This window comes from Vespa mandarinia, chromosome 4 (genome assembly GCF_050613455.1).
Source record: "Vespa mandarinia isolate Hongniang chromosome 4, ASM5061345v1, whole genome shotgun sequence".
NCBI classification, from domain to species: Eukaryota; Metazoa; Arthropoda; class Insecta; order Hymenoptera; family Vespidae; genus Vespa; species Vespa mandarinia.
In genome coordinates, this window is record NC_140813.1 from 8,029,631 (window position 1) to 8,047,500 (window position 17,870).

At 29.6% G+C, this 17,870-nt stretch overlaps 1 protein-coding gene across 2 annotated transcripts in view; it reads right to left on the bottom strand.

The window, feature by feature from the left end:
• CDase (neutral ceramidase) overlaps nucleotides 1-17,870 on the bottom strand; it is a 35,633-nt gene that overhangs the window by 508 nt on the left and 17,255 nt on the right. For both annotated transcript variants that reach the window (XM_035869175.2, XM_035869174.2), the window contains exons 8-13: nucleotides 3,543-3,665; nucleotides 2,380-2,574; nucleotides 1,605-1,838; nucleotides 1,146-1,241; nucleotides 826-996; nucleotides 10-125 (exon numbers count right to left, since the gene is read on the bottom strand). In XM_035869175.2, coding sequence (XP_035725068.1) covers nucleotides 10-125; nucleotides 826-996; nucleotides 1,146-1,241; nucleotides 1,605-1,838; nucleotides 2,380-2,574; nucleotides 3,543-3,665 — 935 coding nt within the window. The remainder of the gene's footprint in view (nucleotides 1-9; nucleotides 126-825; nucleotides 997-1,145; nucleotides 1,242-1,604; nucleotides 1,839-2,379; nucleotides 2,575-3,542; nucleotides 3,666-17,870) is intronic.

Here is a 17,870-nt window from a genome sequence, read left to right on the forward strand (position 1 = left end):
AACACGTACTTCGTTTCCCAGTCGGCATCAGTAGCAATAGTAATCCATGTATTGTTTCTCAATAATCGCTCAACTATCAAATACGAGTTATCCGTCATCAAGTTGTTTCGTGGATGTCCAGAAATCTACAAAATGAAAAGTAAATTAAACGTTAAAATACAGACAATGCGATGTTCATTCTAAACATTATTTCATCGATTTTATCTTCTCATTAATAATATGCCTATTCAATATTTAATATAATTCAATTTTGGTATATTCGACCCTACCACTAATTCATTTTCATAATTGCATATATGCTAAAGGATATTAGTATCGAACTATAAATGCAATATGGGTGTTTCGTAATCAATGAACCATATAAAATATCAATGACGTAATTAAAGCGATGACGAACGATTTCTCTATTAATTGTGATAATAAAATTACTAATATATGTATCAATTATATGAAGTGCATTTATCTCGATACGGTTCGAAGAGCGTACTATACGAGTATGGTTATTGTCAGAAGAAAATTATTCGCATTTGCATATGTATCCATTTTGATTAATTCGACATGTCGATTATATTATATTTTGCGCAAGAGCTTTATATAATTAAAATCTTTTCTTTTTTTTTTTTTTTTCAAAAATTAGATCAAAGTCATGTTATAATGATTCGACCAAATTCTTTTTCCGTCTGCTCGTCAAAAAAAAAAAAAAGAAAGAAAACAGTTTTTTTATTTCTGTCTACTGAAAGAAAAAAAAGTAATAACATTTTTTTTTGCAAAAGTCAATCGAATAAAAAAAAGTGAATATGTAAATATTTCTAACGCGATACTTACGAAAGATACCCTAACAATATCCCCAGGATAAACGATAGATTTTGGTTGTTCAACACAATCGCCGAAACGTTGTCTCCACTTTGCCGTGTCGAACAGCACTGGCGTAAGAAAGGTAATCATTTTCTTCGAACTTAAATCCAATGGATTTGGACCGGGCTTAACTTCTTTCTTCTGCAACGTAAATAAATTACGTTGATTTCAATTTTGGCTAAAATATTATAGCTATGTCGTTAAAATCAAAAATAAAAATTTACAATAATTTATAATAATCTATAAATCAAAAGTAATAAATTATGATAAATCGTTTATTAACTACTCACATGAATGGCTGCCATTACGAGTTCTTGATATAACTTTAGATAGATAGTAAGCGTATGCGGACCGTATATAGTGGATGCTCCTTCGTACCTTTGAATCTAAAAATCGTTAAAACAACTTGAGACACGAAGAATGATAAATGTAGTGGAAAATGCGATAGATGGAAAACACTCTCGGTTTACTACCATAACTCATATCCTATAAATATACATTGATGAAAAATAAATGGAAACTTGGGTGAAAAGTGAAGAAAATATAAATTCTTCATGTTACAACCTTAATTATACATTTGACCTCTACTTATACTATGGAGTTTTTAAAACAAATATTTAACAGTCATTAAAAATTCACGTTCGTTGAAAAAAAAAATGTAGATCCTACGTGATTTAATGAACAGGAGTTAATGACCGACATTCGTAAAAAGTAGTAGAATAATATTAGGTTTAACAAATCGTCCTCACTTGATATTCCTCTGGCGTGGTAATGTAATCACTGTACGTGTTACAAAGACCTGCGATTATTATAGAATAATCCTCATCGTATGTAATGCTATTCGTAGCAGTTTTAATAGTCTCTCTTAGTCTTCTCCCGGACATCGTTGTGAATTCACCTGGTACTCCGGCTATAATAACATTTCCAATAAGAGCGACTTGCGTCGAAACGATTCTCGGTTGCCACTCGTACGGGAACTTCATCTAGAAAGGAAATTAATGTGTTATAGAAGAAAAACAACGAGAGAAAGAGAGAGAGAGAGAGAGAGAGAGAGAGAGAGAGAGAGAGAGAAAATGAATCGACGAACTTGTGAATATAGTTGTTTGTTTGAAATGATGAAAGGAATAATTATAACTGGATAAAACTTTGATTTATAAATTTTTTTTTTTACATATTGAACTATATATTTTGAATTAATTTATATGAAAAAAAAAAAATTTATTTATGTCCATTAAATAAATGACTATTCATAATTTATTTATATAATATACGGCCATTAAATTTTTAAACGAAACACTTAAATTTCTATTATACCACTTTTGTACTATACAATTTAAAATTTATAATGTAATAAAAAACGATAATTAAATTAAATTAAATTATCTCATTTCTCGACTACTTACATAAAATATGTTTACTCTTTAAATGTTCCGCTTTCTCGTTTAAGATATAATTTAATTTGATTTCACTTTCACCTTTCTGAAATAAGTCAAGAATTCATTATCATTTGGTTTTTATACTTACTCGACCTGTGGCAAGTAAGATCGGCTTGGCGCCGTGACAAAGAATATCTTCTTCCGTAGGAGTAGCCAAGAAATTTCGCACTGTATTCCAAAAAGGATTGGTAGTTGTTGTACCTTGTTCGAAAGAGAACGATCCTGGTCCATCTATAGAGCCGGCAGCAAAACTATAGCCCATTGCTGGTAAGCAACCATGTACCTAAAATAAAAATAGAAAAAAAATGAAAAAAATGAAAAAAAAAAAAAAAAGCAATAAATAAAAAGATAGGAACATTTTTATTTGAGAACCTTAGTCTAATTTTTTTCTTTCTTTTTTTTTTTTCTTTTTTTCTTACGTTATCCTTCGTTTTGCTCTGAATACAATAAAGATAAAGATACCAATTCGAAGATAGTTCAAACGTTAGAAATACTCATCGGCATAACAATTATTTCATAAAAACCAATATTACTCGAGCTGAGTACGGTCTAATGATTTTATGTAATCCGAGAGCATCGACATGATAAACACTATAATTTTATAAATGGGAAGTTACAACAGATTAAGAAATATTTACGTTTTATCGATATCACTATTATATGTAATGTATATATTCATATGTACATATATGTGTGTGTGTATTTTATGTTCCGATCGATGGATTGGAAGGAATGGTTCTGAAAAAAAAAAATTTTGATATTGCCTATAGCGAGATCTCACGAGCGAATATACACGTGATTAATAAACGAATGTAAACTGATACACGTTGTTAAAATGATTGAAAAATACAATAACAAAGAAATCGAATGTTGGTTATATGTAGATAGATAGCTCTGTATAAAGCTATTATGATAAAAATTGATAAAACATGTTAAAATGCAAACGTTTTTATTTAATTGAAAGAAAAAATTTTTTTAAACAATTCCAAGTTTTCATTGAAATTGAAGAATTTAAATAAATATTTCGCTTTTTATTAATGTAAAATAATTGATATAAATAAATGTTTATCTTTTTCTTCTTAAACCGAAGAAATTAAATGGCATTTAATTTAATGTAAATTAATTTAAATGGCATTGCATTTCTAATATTAATAATAACAAATATTAATATAATAACATTAGTAATAATATTATTATTATGTTATGTTTTCATAAATTTTTAATTTTTCTAAAAAAAATTTTTTTTTTTACCTCCTGTACGTCTCCTGTAGTTGTATTAAAATATGTTGCGGATTCCTTAGGCATATCAACAAATTGATGTACAACACGTATCGAACCGATCACTTCCTTCTTAACATCATTCTTCCAAAGTTCCTACAATGAAAAAACGAACGATCATTACTATTAGAATTAGATATTATTATTTCGCCGAAGAATCGAACATATTACACATTCTTGTTATAATCGACCATACCAGCGACACGATAATTTCAACGTTAGTTGAATTTAAACGTTTCAAGAATAAAGCGTTTTAATGAGCAGCTGACATAATTCCCGCGTAACACATAGTAGATAAATGAGCTTTGAGTACTCCGATCTTTAAACAGTTCGAGGCAAACCAGAACAAATGAGGTTACATTTACTTATTCGACGAGTTTCACGAGTTTCAATTTTCGCAAATGTTACGTTTCAGACACATTATAATAATTATTATTATTATTATTATTATATTACTCAAAGTACAATCATTATCATACTTATTATAATCATTTATTTCCCATCGCCTTATTATTATTTTATATCAACACTAATATTATATCAATTATTATTATATTATATAAATTTTTATTACGTTAACTATGACTATATTATACATAAATATCATTACATTAATTATATGTATATAATTATATGTATTATTATATTATTTTTATTATCAAGAAAATTTCAAAACTCAAAACTATAATAATAGTATTTTCATTGGGTAAATCACAAAAATGTTTAATAAATCATCATGTTTCGTATTTCATCCCTAGACGATAAACTTTCTCGAACGGATGTTAAAAGAGCTGAAATCGACGAATCGGAAGCTCGGACGCAATTGCTTCGTAATTAACATACATTCACGTGCTTCTCAGCCGTGACGAAGTTCGCTCATAACGCAAAACGTATACCGCTCCAAGAGTTTTGAAGAGAAATGAGGATTAGCATGATAAAGGATTCGAAACTCGACGACTTTACCCTTCGTGAATCTATTACATATATGTATATACATATCTAACCCACCTCGGTCGAACTTACACTGTCGCTTGTCAAGCAGTGAACGGAAAACATAAAACGTTTTTCCTTTAAGGGGATGTACTAAAAGAAAAAATAAATCGCAGGAACGTATTACTCAACGTTTTATAGCGAATTAAATATATACAAATTATTTATAATAATTATTTATATTTACATACTATTTATATATACGCAGATAAATATATATATACAAATTAATTGTAATTATGCGAACGAAATATTCGATCGCATCGAGAGATAATCAATGATAGATGATTTTTAAGAGTGTGTAAGTATAAAAAAAAAAAGAAATGAAGATAAATTCCACGTATTATTTTCAATAGATTACAAATATCACCATTCTAGAGATAATTTAAGAAAGATTAAATAAATAATAACGATTTAACTAACGATAAGTCATGGAAGTCAACTTTAATCCTTTATAACGCTATGTAATTTCGAACTCACACGTTTATATATTTATTTTAATTTTAATACCATTTTAATCTGAACACCAAATTAATTGTTACTTTAAAACAAATTTTAATTTATTTTAGATTATATAATTTCTTTTAGGCGCGAAGAAAAATTGATTTATAGATAATTAAAGATATGGTCCATTAAAATTAATGATTATGAAATTTTAACAAAAATTTTAATAATCCGATGATAAAAAAAAAAAAATCATAGAAATCTAACGATATGTTTGATATAATCGACGAGGGAGGAATAGATGAAGGAACATTTATTATTTTCGTTTAACGTTCAAATAACGGAATCATCGACGTCAACTAGTCGAACAAGTCTTCCCAGCAACTGGAAGTTTTCGTGGTTTCGCAAGAAGTATCGATACTATTTCCGACGAAGTTCAGAACACCCGAGGGAAAGTGACCTGAGCAAAGATCGTGTTTGGAAGACATCCGACCACACTTTGAAAGAAACAAATAGAGACAGAGGGAGAAAGAAAGAGAAAAAGAGAGAGAAAAAGAGAGAGAGAGAGAGAGAGAACATTATATACACGATACACCACTTTCCCTTACACAACCACATAACGTGTTTTTTGTACAACACTTTAGAATATAGATCATTATAAACTTTTATGAAGAAGTTCTACCAGGGACTTGTAAGAAATGTCGCGTCCGAGTAAAAAAAAAATATGTAAAAAATTATACTTCACTGAAACTTTCTAGAAAATCTGAACAGTACGGAGTACTGTATAGAGAATGAGTTAAGTAAAAAAAATAAAAAAATAAAAAAATAAAGAAAAAGAAAAAAATACGAAAACGCTGAGTTTGAAAAACGAGAAAAGTTTGTTACTCGATAAAAAGAATTAAAGAATTCAAAATTTTGTCGAAATATAAGTAATATAGAGTAAATTTTGAAATACAAAAACTCTTAATAGATTAGAAATCTATGGAAAATAAAGGTATACTCCGGAAGAAATAATTTAAGATGTAAAAGTGAGATCGCTATGTTAACGAAGGAGATAATTAGCATAGTAATTTTTAACAAGCTATGAATGAAATCTTGGATATCTTAAATATTTTTTACATATTTATTTTTCTTTTTCTTTTCTTTTTTGTTATATTTGAACGTAAGATCAATCAATCATTCGAATTTATTCTAATGAATAAACATAAGGTTAAAATAATCAGTGCATAACACTAAACACTGTTGATAGTTTCTAATTACCTACGATAAAATCGTAATCGATGGCGTTTATTCATACTAATTACTATCATTAAATAATCAAATTTTATTTCTTTTGATAGTAGAGTATAGGAATAGACGATGAGACTTTAAAATTGAGAAAGGATTCGATTTTCTACTATTCCTGCCGGAAATTTCATTTATAAAACATTTCCATATAAATGAAATCCAATGATTCCTCAGTAAGAAATAAAATTCGACTTTGTGTAAAATCAAGTGTCATACTAACAAAATAACTTTCATGCCCTCTTCATGAATTTTAATGTTCACAAAAGTATTATACCTTTAAAGAGAACATCCGAAATTACGTAAAATATATTTTCGTCATTTCTATTGTATTTCTTTTGTAAAATTTTAAAATAAAATTCAAATAAAATTAAAGTAAACGACTTTGTCGAAGAAAAATATGTCATGTGATTGTATTCCCTTTTTTTCCAATCTTCCTTAAAGGATTTAATTATCAAAGTAAATTAAAATCATGCAATGTAATATTATTAATGAAAAAAAAAAAAAAAAAAAAAAAAAAAATATTTTCATTAAAGTGGTTACATTGATATTTTTATGAAAGTATTACATTAAGTGATTTTATAAAATTATAAAGATGAAGAGAAAAATTTTTATTTACTATGGCCGATATTTTAGCACATTATCTAATCATTGAACAATTAAAGGGAAATCAAATGTTATCAATAACATGAATTATCGTATAATAAATACAATGAAAATAAAAAAAAAAAAATAACTCGATTAATTTTAATTACGATATATCAAAGAAAAAGATGTGAAAATTGTTACTAAATTACAAATATTGTATAATAAACATATTCTTATAGATATTAAAATTCATATTATTATAAATATTAAATCGTTCGTCATAATAAAAATTATAAAGCGAAATTACTTTATGAAATGAAAAATAAAATTTCAAAGGAAGATAAGAAATAATTGATAAGAATTCAAAGAATTCGATTGAATTCATAACTATTTGATAACTAAACAAGTAAATAAGTTTCATGCTTGCAAATAAAAAGAAATAAAAAGGAGAAAAAGAAAGAAAATGTTTTATATATGCAATTCGAAAATAATTTATTGCATCGACGCGCAACTTTATCGTAATATTTTCACATTTGCCATTTTCCTCTTGAAGATTCAGTTATCTCAAAGGATTTTGAAATATATACAACTATAAATGTATAAAGACAATGAAGGTGTTGCACGGGCATTTTGTACGTCGCATTTTCCACATCAGGTTTTCTCCGCCAAAGTAGAAACTGTGCGTTTTAATGCAACTGATTATACAAACATGAAACACATTCGCGAAACGGCGCGCGTATTGCACGCGGAAAATAAAATACACTGACAATGCGATACAATGTTTAGCGTGTAAAACACCCGTAAAATGTGACGTGCAACATGCGGCATACAAAACATTCTAATCTAATAAGACATTGTCTATTATTCGATAATAAATAAAAACATAAATAAAAACAGTGTTCTATTGTATACGCATAATTTAACAACGATTTATTTACAAACATTTACTTACGTAACATTTCTACGTGATCATTTACATTTGAGAATTTAATTATTTCAAATAATTTCAAAGTATATACAATTGTTAAAAATTAAAAAACAATGAAACATTATTTATTTTTCGATGAGATCCAAAAAAAAAAAAAGAGAAACAAGAAGAATTTGTTTCGACAATCTTTTTCTTTTTTCCTCTTTCTTTTGTTTTTTTAATTGACATTATTATATTATATTATTTATCGTAAAATATAATAGGTACACGCTTGCAATCACATACACGCATATACGAACAAACAAAAGAAATGATCGTACCGTTAATTAAAATTCGTGAATCATGTCGATGAGAGGTCATCAAATGGAATGTATGTTTGTGACACAAGGCACGTGCGTACCAGTACCCAAGTGATAATTCGATTACGAATCCCTTCCGATGAACATCTTAGACGGTCTCCGTGTACGGCTTTAACGTCATTAACAAGCAAATTACTCTCAAGACTGGTTTTCCTAGTCTGAAGAATGCATCTTCAATGTTACCAATGCGTTACGCTCGAGAAACGGTGAAATCTCGGTCCACCCATGTTCTCTCACTTTTATTCTTCCTTTCTTTTAATTATTCTTTTATTATAACTTTGATTAACAGGAAGGAAGCGTATACGTAGCGATCACCGTAACGAGCACTAATCTCTTTTCAGTCTATATATGTATGCATGTATATATTTATACTATATATATGTATAATATCTATGTACATTTTCATTCTAAAATAAATATCTAATAAAAGATTTGGTCAATTTAATCGTATACTTTTGATAATAAAATGTGTAACAAATTTAGATAATGTAATTCTTTTTTATTGTTCTTTTTTTGTTTTTATTATTTTTTTTTTCTTTTTTTTTTTCATTACTTATACACATAACGAAATATTTAATTGACATAATATATTAATTAATATAATATAATATAATATAGTATTTATTCTTCTTACAAGATTATAAAAAATAAATCATGCATTAAAAGATTAAAATGAAACTCAATGCACTATTTATTTTAATCGAAAGAAATCTTCTGTTCTTTTCGTCTCTTCAAAATGTTATGCTTAAGAATAAATAACGTGAAAAGAAAATTGTTCAATCGTCATTTTTATGAACGATAACTCGATCTCAGTTTATGCAAATTTTAATTAAAAACATCGTTCGTATATAATATTACGAAAAATTCTATCGATCGTCTGCGTTTTCGTATATCGATCGTAGTCGTTAAAATTTTCTCGATTGTATTTTAAAATGAGGTATTTTCCTTAAACTTCTACGATGTGTACTTTAAAATTCTGATGAGATTGCGTGAAAACTCGAAATTTACAATTTATGCAATCCAAAGCAGACATTTTTTGAATGCTATACTTGAACTATTAAGTGCCACTTGAGAAGAAAAGTTATGTGAAAAATTTAAGTATATTGCTCGACATTGAGTAGTCAAAGAACGATGAAAGTTCGATGAATGCCAAACAAATAAAGTTTACTCTAGTTTACTCGAAAAACTTGACAAATTATTATAAAAAGAAAAAATTCGTACGATTCAATTGTTGAATTAATTTCTTAATTTTCTAAAATCTTTGAAAGTAGATTGATTGGTTGAAAAAAAAAAAACATATAACATGAACAACCACATTTTTCATTCAAAACGAAAATTCGAATGATCTAATATTGAAATTAATTTTTTAATTATCTTATATTTTTACAATAAAATATTGAGATCACATGATTCTTTATCCCTAATAGCATTTACGAAGAAACTTTACATAAGTATTTAATAACGATAAAAATGAATCCGAGTGCAATTACTATTTACATAAATAATAATAACAAAGTGGGAGCTAAGATGTCCTCTCTTTCGCACGCACCGTTTTCATTAACCTATTACGCGTTTACTATACTACGGAACTTCTCTTCCGCACGACATTGAACTATTTACCATTTCCATCGATATGATTCAATCCTGTTACGCTCCTGTAACTCTCTTCGTAATTGAAGGACATTATTATATTACGTGTTAATCCTTCGCTTTGACATAATAAATCTAGTTTCCGTGATGAAGCGAAGCGTGAGAAAATCCAATCGACAAATCACTTTTATTTTACTTGCGATCTTATATATATATATCTTAACGAATATATATATATATATATATATATATATATATATGTTTATATTTATATTTTATCGAATTCTAATTATGTTTCCTCAAAAAATCACAAACTCAATCAGAATTGCTTAATTTGCAATGCTATTTTATAAATTCGATTCAAGCTAATATTATTTTTTTTTTTCTAATTATAGAAACTGAAAGACGAAAACAAATATATTTATTTATTGGTTATTTTACGAAGTCAAACTTTTAATTACTATATATTACTATATATTATTTGTATAATTATTAATCAAGCAAATAAAACAGATAAGTTGTAAGAATTTGATAGAAAGATAAATAAGTTTCCGTTCAAAGAAGAATTATCTTCTAACGTAAAGATTTTAGACAGAAATCGTGCACTCTTAAGTCTCTTTCGATTTTAACATCATTAAGGTTTGCAGCACGAGGTCGCAGTAATTCTCAGCTAGAAAATAGGATCGTCGTTTAGCTATCGTTTCAATCGTTGTAAACGTCGTCTTTAAAAGAATCGTTCTGTGATTCGTTCAAGTCAAAGGCGTGGTTTGTTTTCTTAGAAAAGACAAAGTAAAAAAGGATAGAAATATTGATCACGAAACTATTGCTTTTTCGTTGTCCTGTAAGTTATATTTACTAAATCCACCAGATGAGATAATAAATAGACATAGACACACATGTATATTAACCTGTATTAACAAGTAAATAGTTAGACATCTTTAATGAAACACCATTGATTATGCGATAAAATATAGTTGCTTAATAATCCTTCTTTCGTTAATCAATGCAAACACACACATACATACAGAGAGAGAGAGAGAGAGAGAGAGAGAGAGAGAGAGAGAGAGAGAGAGAGAGAAAGAGAGAGAGAGAGAGAGAGAGAGAGAAAGAGAGAGAGAGAGAGGGAAAGAGAGAGAAAAAGATAGAAAAATAAGAGTATGAATTTCCAAGCATTTCTAATATTGAGAATAATCCATTAATTTCATTTTGCTCATCGCCCACTTTTATCTCGATCTTCATTCTTTTCCCCTTTCCTCTCATTTTTCCTTTCTATATCGTTATTTCTCGTATGCTTTTCTTATTAAAAAATTGCATTTCTATGGGATCTCATGCGCGAACGAAAAAGTAATTATTCGTGAAATATCCCGTGAAATCGTAAGATAATTTTTAAATTCCGAATACACAAAATAAATTTATATCGGACTTATCATTGCGTATTCTAGTAATCTAATAAATAAATTATTAAACGCTTTATACATCGCTTAATCATTATAATGATTAATCCAATCGATAACTTCAGAATTACGAAAGGTTTAACTGTATCGATGTCTAGAAATCAATTCAAGGGTATAACTTTAACTCTTTGAGTAAAAAAAGAACGAAAGATCATCATGACGATTCAAATCTCAATAGAAAGAGGAGGAGAGAAAGAGAGAGAGAGAGAGAGAGAGAGAGAGAGAGAGAGAGAGAGAGAGAGAGAGAGACAGACAGACAGAGGCAAATAAACAAGAAAGAGAGAGGTAGGACAGGAACAAATAAACAGATTGAGAGAGAGAGAGAGAGAGTGAGAGAGAGAGAGAGAAGACAAACAAGAAAAGGAGGAAGAGAGATAGATAGAGGTAGACAAACAAGAGAGTGAGAGAGTGAGAGAGAGAGAGAGAGAGAGAGAAGACAAACAAGAAAGTGAGGAAAAGAGATAGATAGAGGTAGACAAACAAGAAAGAGAGCGAGAGAGAGAGACAGAGATAGAGAGAGAAGTAGATAAACAAGAAAGGGAGAAAGAGAGATAGATAAAGGTAGACAAACAAGAAAGAGAGTGAGAGAAAGACAGATAAATGTACAAATAGACTGAGACAAATAAATAAGGAAAAATTAACAGAGAGATAGATAGAAATAAATACATGAAAAAAGAGAGAGAGAGAGAAAGAGAGAGAGAGAGAGAGAGAGAGAGAAATAATCAAATAGATACAACAAAAGTAAAAGAGAGATATAAATAACAAACAACGGAGAAAGAAAAACAGAGTTAATGCGAGAAAAGAGATATCTAATAGCGAGACAAGACTGATAGTAAAGATTTTTAAGCGCGGAAGCTAAGTCCCAACTCTTATAGATCTTAAGATACGGTATATAATGAAGGCAGAGGTGCTATACGATTGCAATGTCCTGCTTTCAGACGTGGGAACAGGAACGTGTAAATACGCGGATCGGTGCTGAGTGACTCGTTCCATTTTTTTTCCACTCTCCCCTCTTACTCATTCTCATCTTATCCCCTCTCGCAAACGATTCTTTTCCCGGAGACTACTAACTATACCCGCCCTATGCTAATCGACCCTTGCACAAGACTTAGACTAATATCAAAGGGTAATACGCCCCCACCCTCTCCTTTCTCTATCGTTCCTTTCCTTAGAGTCGTGGGACAAAATTCGCTAATGCGTTGGTGGTCTTTAAACTCACGTCGATCGGGTGTATGCAGTTCAGGTTTCAATGTAAATAAAATGAAAAAGTAATGGAGAGAAAAAAAAAGAAAAAGAAAATGTCACGTTTCGTGAGAAACGTTGAACAAATCGTTGAGAAGAAGAAAGTTTTAAAGTTCGTATCGTATTGTTGATTACGATTATTTTTTTTATCGATCGCGACTCGATCGATTAGAATCAATCCTTTTTCGTTTCGAATATAATGTCAAAAAAAAAAAAATGCAAGATAGGTAATTGCTTCATTACATTAAAAAAGAAAAAAAAGAAAAAAAAGAAAAAAAAAAGAAAAATAGGAAAAGAATGAAATTTCTTCAAGGTTCTACTCCGAGACAAATTAAATTCTTTATTAATCTTTTATCAGTTATTAATCTTTTTCACTTCTACTCTCGTCTCACGATGTGGTATTAAAATTTGACTGAAAATCTTCGATGAGAAAAAAAAAATTCATGCAACTAGGCCATTTTTCTCTCCCTCTATCTCTTTTTTTTTTCTTCTTCTTTCTCTCCCTTCTCGTTCGAAATGCTCGAGAAAGGGTTACGAAATCTTCACGTAACTTCTCGTCGTTGGGTGGAGGAGGTGCGGAGGGGATTCGTCGCATGCTATGAATACGAAAGTAGTAGGATATCGGGAAGTGATGTTATTGGGAGGAAGAGAAAAAAAAATGGAAGTGCTTCTTCTTCCTCGTGTCAACGACGCGAACGACTATGGTTATTCAATCGGGAGTTGTCGCTGTTGGTTTCACTTCTCGCCAAGTTTTAAAGAGATACACTGTGTGTTGCCTTGCACGAAATCAAACTAGGGAGCAGCCAGGCATTAACTATTCACAGCCTTATACGTTACATACGCTTCCTTTCTTGACCGTCTCTGAATAACAAGTGTACATCATCATCTCCAGCTCACACTTCTCTTTCTAATCTCGAACGTATCTAACGAGAATAATACCATCTTTCCTTCCTCAATTTCACAAACATTTATTTGTCCATTCGAATTATATCAAATATGACATGTATTTTTTACTCGACGTATATCAGAAATGTAACGACGTTAAATCAAATTTTATTTTTCATTTACATTCGATTCTGATATTTATTCGAATATATATATATATATATATATATATATATATTTTTTTTTTTTTATTTATTTATTTTTTATTTTTCTTATTTTTTTTTTTTTAAGTAGATCGTTCTTATAATCGCGATCGCAATGAACTCACGTAAATATGAATGATATCAAATAATATTAACAAAAAGATCAAAAACATTCTGTATACATGACATATGAATCAATGAATCATATCTATCCTACGTGCTAGATCAATGAGATTAATGACTATATTAAAAAAAAACGTATGTCACGATCTATCGAACAATAGATTATACTTCTCACGCTTCAATACAAGTTTAAACGTAGTAATAACAGAAGATGAAGGAGAACTAGATTGAAATATGAAATAAACATCGAGATAACGAAGCTGATAAAAGAAACGTAATACGATATAAAACTATTAGGGGGGCCAGAAAGTAATGTCGATATTTGATTGTGATTAAAAATAAAAACTTGTTAAAAATTTATTCGTTTGAATTTAATTTAAGAAAGCGACATTACTTTCCGGTCCTCCTAATATTTAAAAAAACAATTGATTTCTTACAATAAATATTAAAATTTCTTACAACAAAATTCACACGATTCAGAAATATTTATTATAGAATGTTTAGGATAATTAAGAAAGAAAAAACGAACAAACAAATAAGCGAACGAACGAATAAATTTATTTTAAATAATAGATCCGTTGCTTCCAAGAAACAATGGCAGTATAAAAATGATCAGAATGCTAATGTAAATTGCAAAAAAGATATTAATGACTACATTACGCACTGTATCCTTGAGTAAAGGAGGGAAAGAAAGAAAAATAAAAAGAAAGAAAGAAAGAAAGAAAGAAAGAAAGAAAGAAAGAAAAAAGAAAGAAAGGAAGAAACGAAGAAAGGAAGAAAGAGACATGAAAAAAGTCGACACTGACTTAGGCTAACAACGAAAAGCGGAAAGTTGGCCTCAGTGAAGCAAGGCCTTCGCTTCACGCTACAGACAAGGTACTAGTGAAGAAAAGAAATAGAGTTAGCATCGATTCGTGTCGTTCTATTGGCCCGTGCCAAGGATACGTCGAAAAATTTCTTCTCCTTCCTTTTATTCTGTCTTTCTTTTTCTCTTTCTCTCTCTCTCTCTCTCTCTCTCTCTCTCTCTCTCTCTCTCTCTCTCTCTCTCTCTCTCTTAGATGACTCTTATTTTCACATGATTGTATTGAAATCACTCTGTTAAACAATGCATTACATAACCCAACCGACACTCTCAGTTAACGTCCAATCGACTTTAGTGCAAAGAAGATAGTACGATATGATTTTCAAGGAATAAGAAAAAGACAAATAGATAAAAGACAACAAATACGACGATATTACACGCATATTTGCTTCCGTTAAACGTTACTACAGCAACTTCGCAGTACTATCAATCGTTTAAAGCTACGATCCTTATCTAACAATTTACTAAATCGTGGTATAATTATTTTCTATCGTTAATCGGTCTACCTACGTTGATTCGTACAATCGAGTCATTAGATTGAAAACAATGTTTCGATTGCAATACGATATGAAAACGCGAAGGAAAACTGAAGTTATGCTAATCGACTGTTTGATGCATTATACCGTCCATTTTCACGGTCCTATAAAACGGAATATTTTATTGAAAGGATGAAAAAAAAAAAAAAAAAAAAAATAAAAAAAGAAGAATGGAATGGATTTGCACGTCATACGTAGTCGAATGCAACGTGGGAGTAAAGCTTTCCATGATCCTATATAGTGTTAGCACGATGCACGTGTGTATATGTATGTATCAGAGGGGGAGGAAGAGAGATGTATGCATTTCGAGTTTGCGTAGCTATGGTGTTGTTCGCCATACATACTAAATACCGTAAGTAACGTGCACACATCTCAGCACACATCTCACGTTGCCTTTATCGATATGTGACTATATCTATGACTACGATCCTTCCTCTTTTCTATTACGGTCACGAGGCAACCTTTCACGGTTGTTAGAACCGTAACAATACGAGTAACTTTTAAACTTTTTTCGAAGAAGAGAAAATCGATCGATCGACGAAAATTCTAAATGTTTTATTCCATCGGTACCTTTCCGATTTATGAAATGATTTACGAATGAAAAATGTTTATGGATCACGATGTGAAAATTTGTTTACATATTATTACGTAGCAACATGATCGATGTTTTATAGATTAAGAAAAAATTACGATTCAGAAGAGTATCGTAAAAAATACGAATGTATATATATATAGAAAAATAATTAATTAATTTTCATGTTATTAATTAATCAAAATTGAAATTTTAATTTTCAAGAAGATACTTTTCTCTTATATAATATATTCTAAATTATCCGCAAAGATTGATGTCCTCATATATAGAAAATATATAATTATACATAAAACTAAATTCATTCGCTTGTTATCAATTTTTTATTGGAAGATTTTCTTTTTTTTTTGACATATATCCTTTAAGTTATTCAAAAATTCGTATCACAAAATACACGTAAAATATAAATAAATTTAAAAACAATTCATTCAAACAATTATTAATTTTGCTGAAAATATTCTTCCTTATCGCAAATTTTTTAAAACGTTCAAAAAGATTCAAGCTCGTCGAAAATATTTCTATTCCAATTTCTATTTCTATTCATCGGATCGATATCAAATAAGGAAGACAAAGTCATTTTAATTGTTTCACAATGAAGTCTTGAATGAAAGTGGATTCTAAGTGGCGATGCTGTTATGTCGTCGGACATTGACATTGATGATAAAAGCATACGTAAAAGCCTTTTATTTTTTCTTCTTTTCAAATTGATCCCATGTAATGGAACACCACGAAAGTGGTTTCTACATTGATATACCGCAGTGCGTATCTGCGTATATGCAAAACGATCGAGTACATATACACGTTTAATAAAAAACGTGATACGGAAACATACAATATATCTCATGAATGCAAATCATCGCTTTCACGGCCGCGAAAATTCGTTCGCGTTTGGAAATCGTTCGGAAATCGATCAATTTATTTACTCTGAACGAATAAAAAATGATAATTAAAAAATAAAAAGAAAAAAAAAAGAAACGATTTCGTTCGGGAAATCAAAAATGACGAAAGCAGCACGTCGACATTACGTTTGCTTTTATTGTCGGGCCAATGCTCGGACAATGAAACACTTTCACGAAAGGCGACGAGCTAAGAAAATCCGTGTAATGATTAATATTTATAAGACTCTTCTATGTTCATTCAAATAAGTACGTCGAAAAACGCGTTAGAATTCTTGTTTCTCTCTCCCTCTCTCTCTCTCTCTCTCTCTCTCTCTCTCTCTCTCTCTCTCTCTCTCTCTCTCTCTCTCTCTCTCTCTCTCTCTCTTTCTTCACTAGAAAGGCAAGAAATAATGAGAAATACAACTTTAAAAATAGAATTACTTTATCAATGGCGTTACACGTGTATAGATATTTATATACAGAGTGTACAAATAAACTTAATGATCTTCTCTTAATGAAAAAAAAAAATAAATAAATAAATAAATAATCGAATATTTTCATCAGTCAATCGTAAATTTTTACTTTTTAGAATTTTAACTATTTACAGATACGAAAATTCGTTGAATCAAGAAGCAAAAAAAAAAAAGAAAAAAAGAAGAAGATCTAGTTCTTTCGAGTGATAAAATTATATTAAATTATATTAAATGAATATCTTGCAAATATTTTGTACTCGTTAAAAAAAAAAAAAAAGAAAGAAAAAATAGGAAAAGAAAAAGAAATTATTTGCCATTAACAGAGCCAATCTTGATACTTTTGATTTATACACACCCCGTATGCAATATTCGCGGTTAGTTCGAAAGTGAAGACTTGAATGGCAAACGAGACTTTTCCCTGGATCGATCATAAGATTCGAAGCGACAAGAGGCACGGCTTTAAACGCTACGATGAATCTTTTCCTTCTAGAACAAAGTCGAGAGAACGTGGAAGCGTTTACTCGATCTTCATGCAAGGACATTGCCGTCTGGGTTGGGTATACTTAACGAGCAGTTAAAAGAGATAATATTCATAAGAAGCTGGTGCGAGGTAGTCATTAAAGAAGAATATACCTGTTACTTTTGCCACTGTTTTCCTGCCTTTGATACGAACTGATTTTAAATCGTTATGAAAGCAAATACATCATTTGTTAAGTTTAACAATGCAAATTATTAGGTAAGACGAGGAATGAAGAATGCCTTTTAAGAAATTTCAAACTTCGAATTTTTAAATGAATAATAGGAAAGGAAGTTACGAAAATTATATAAAATGATACTCGTTCAATATATCGTATTAATATAAAAAAAAAAATA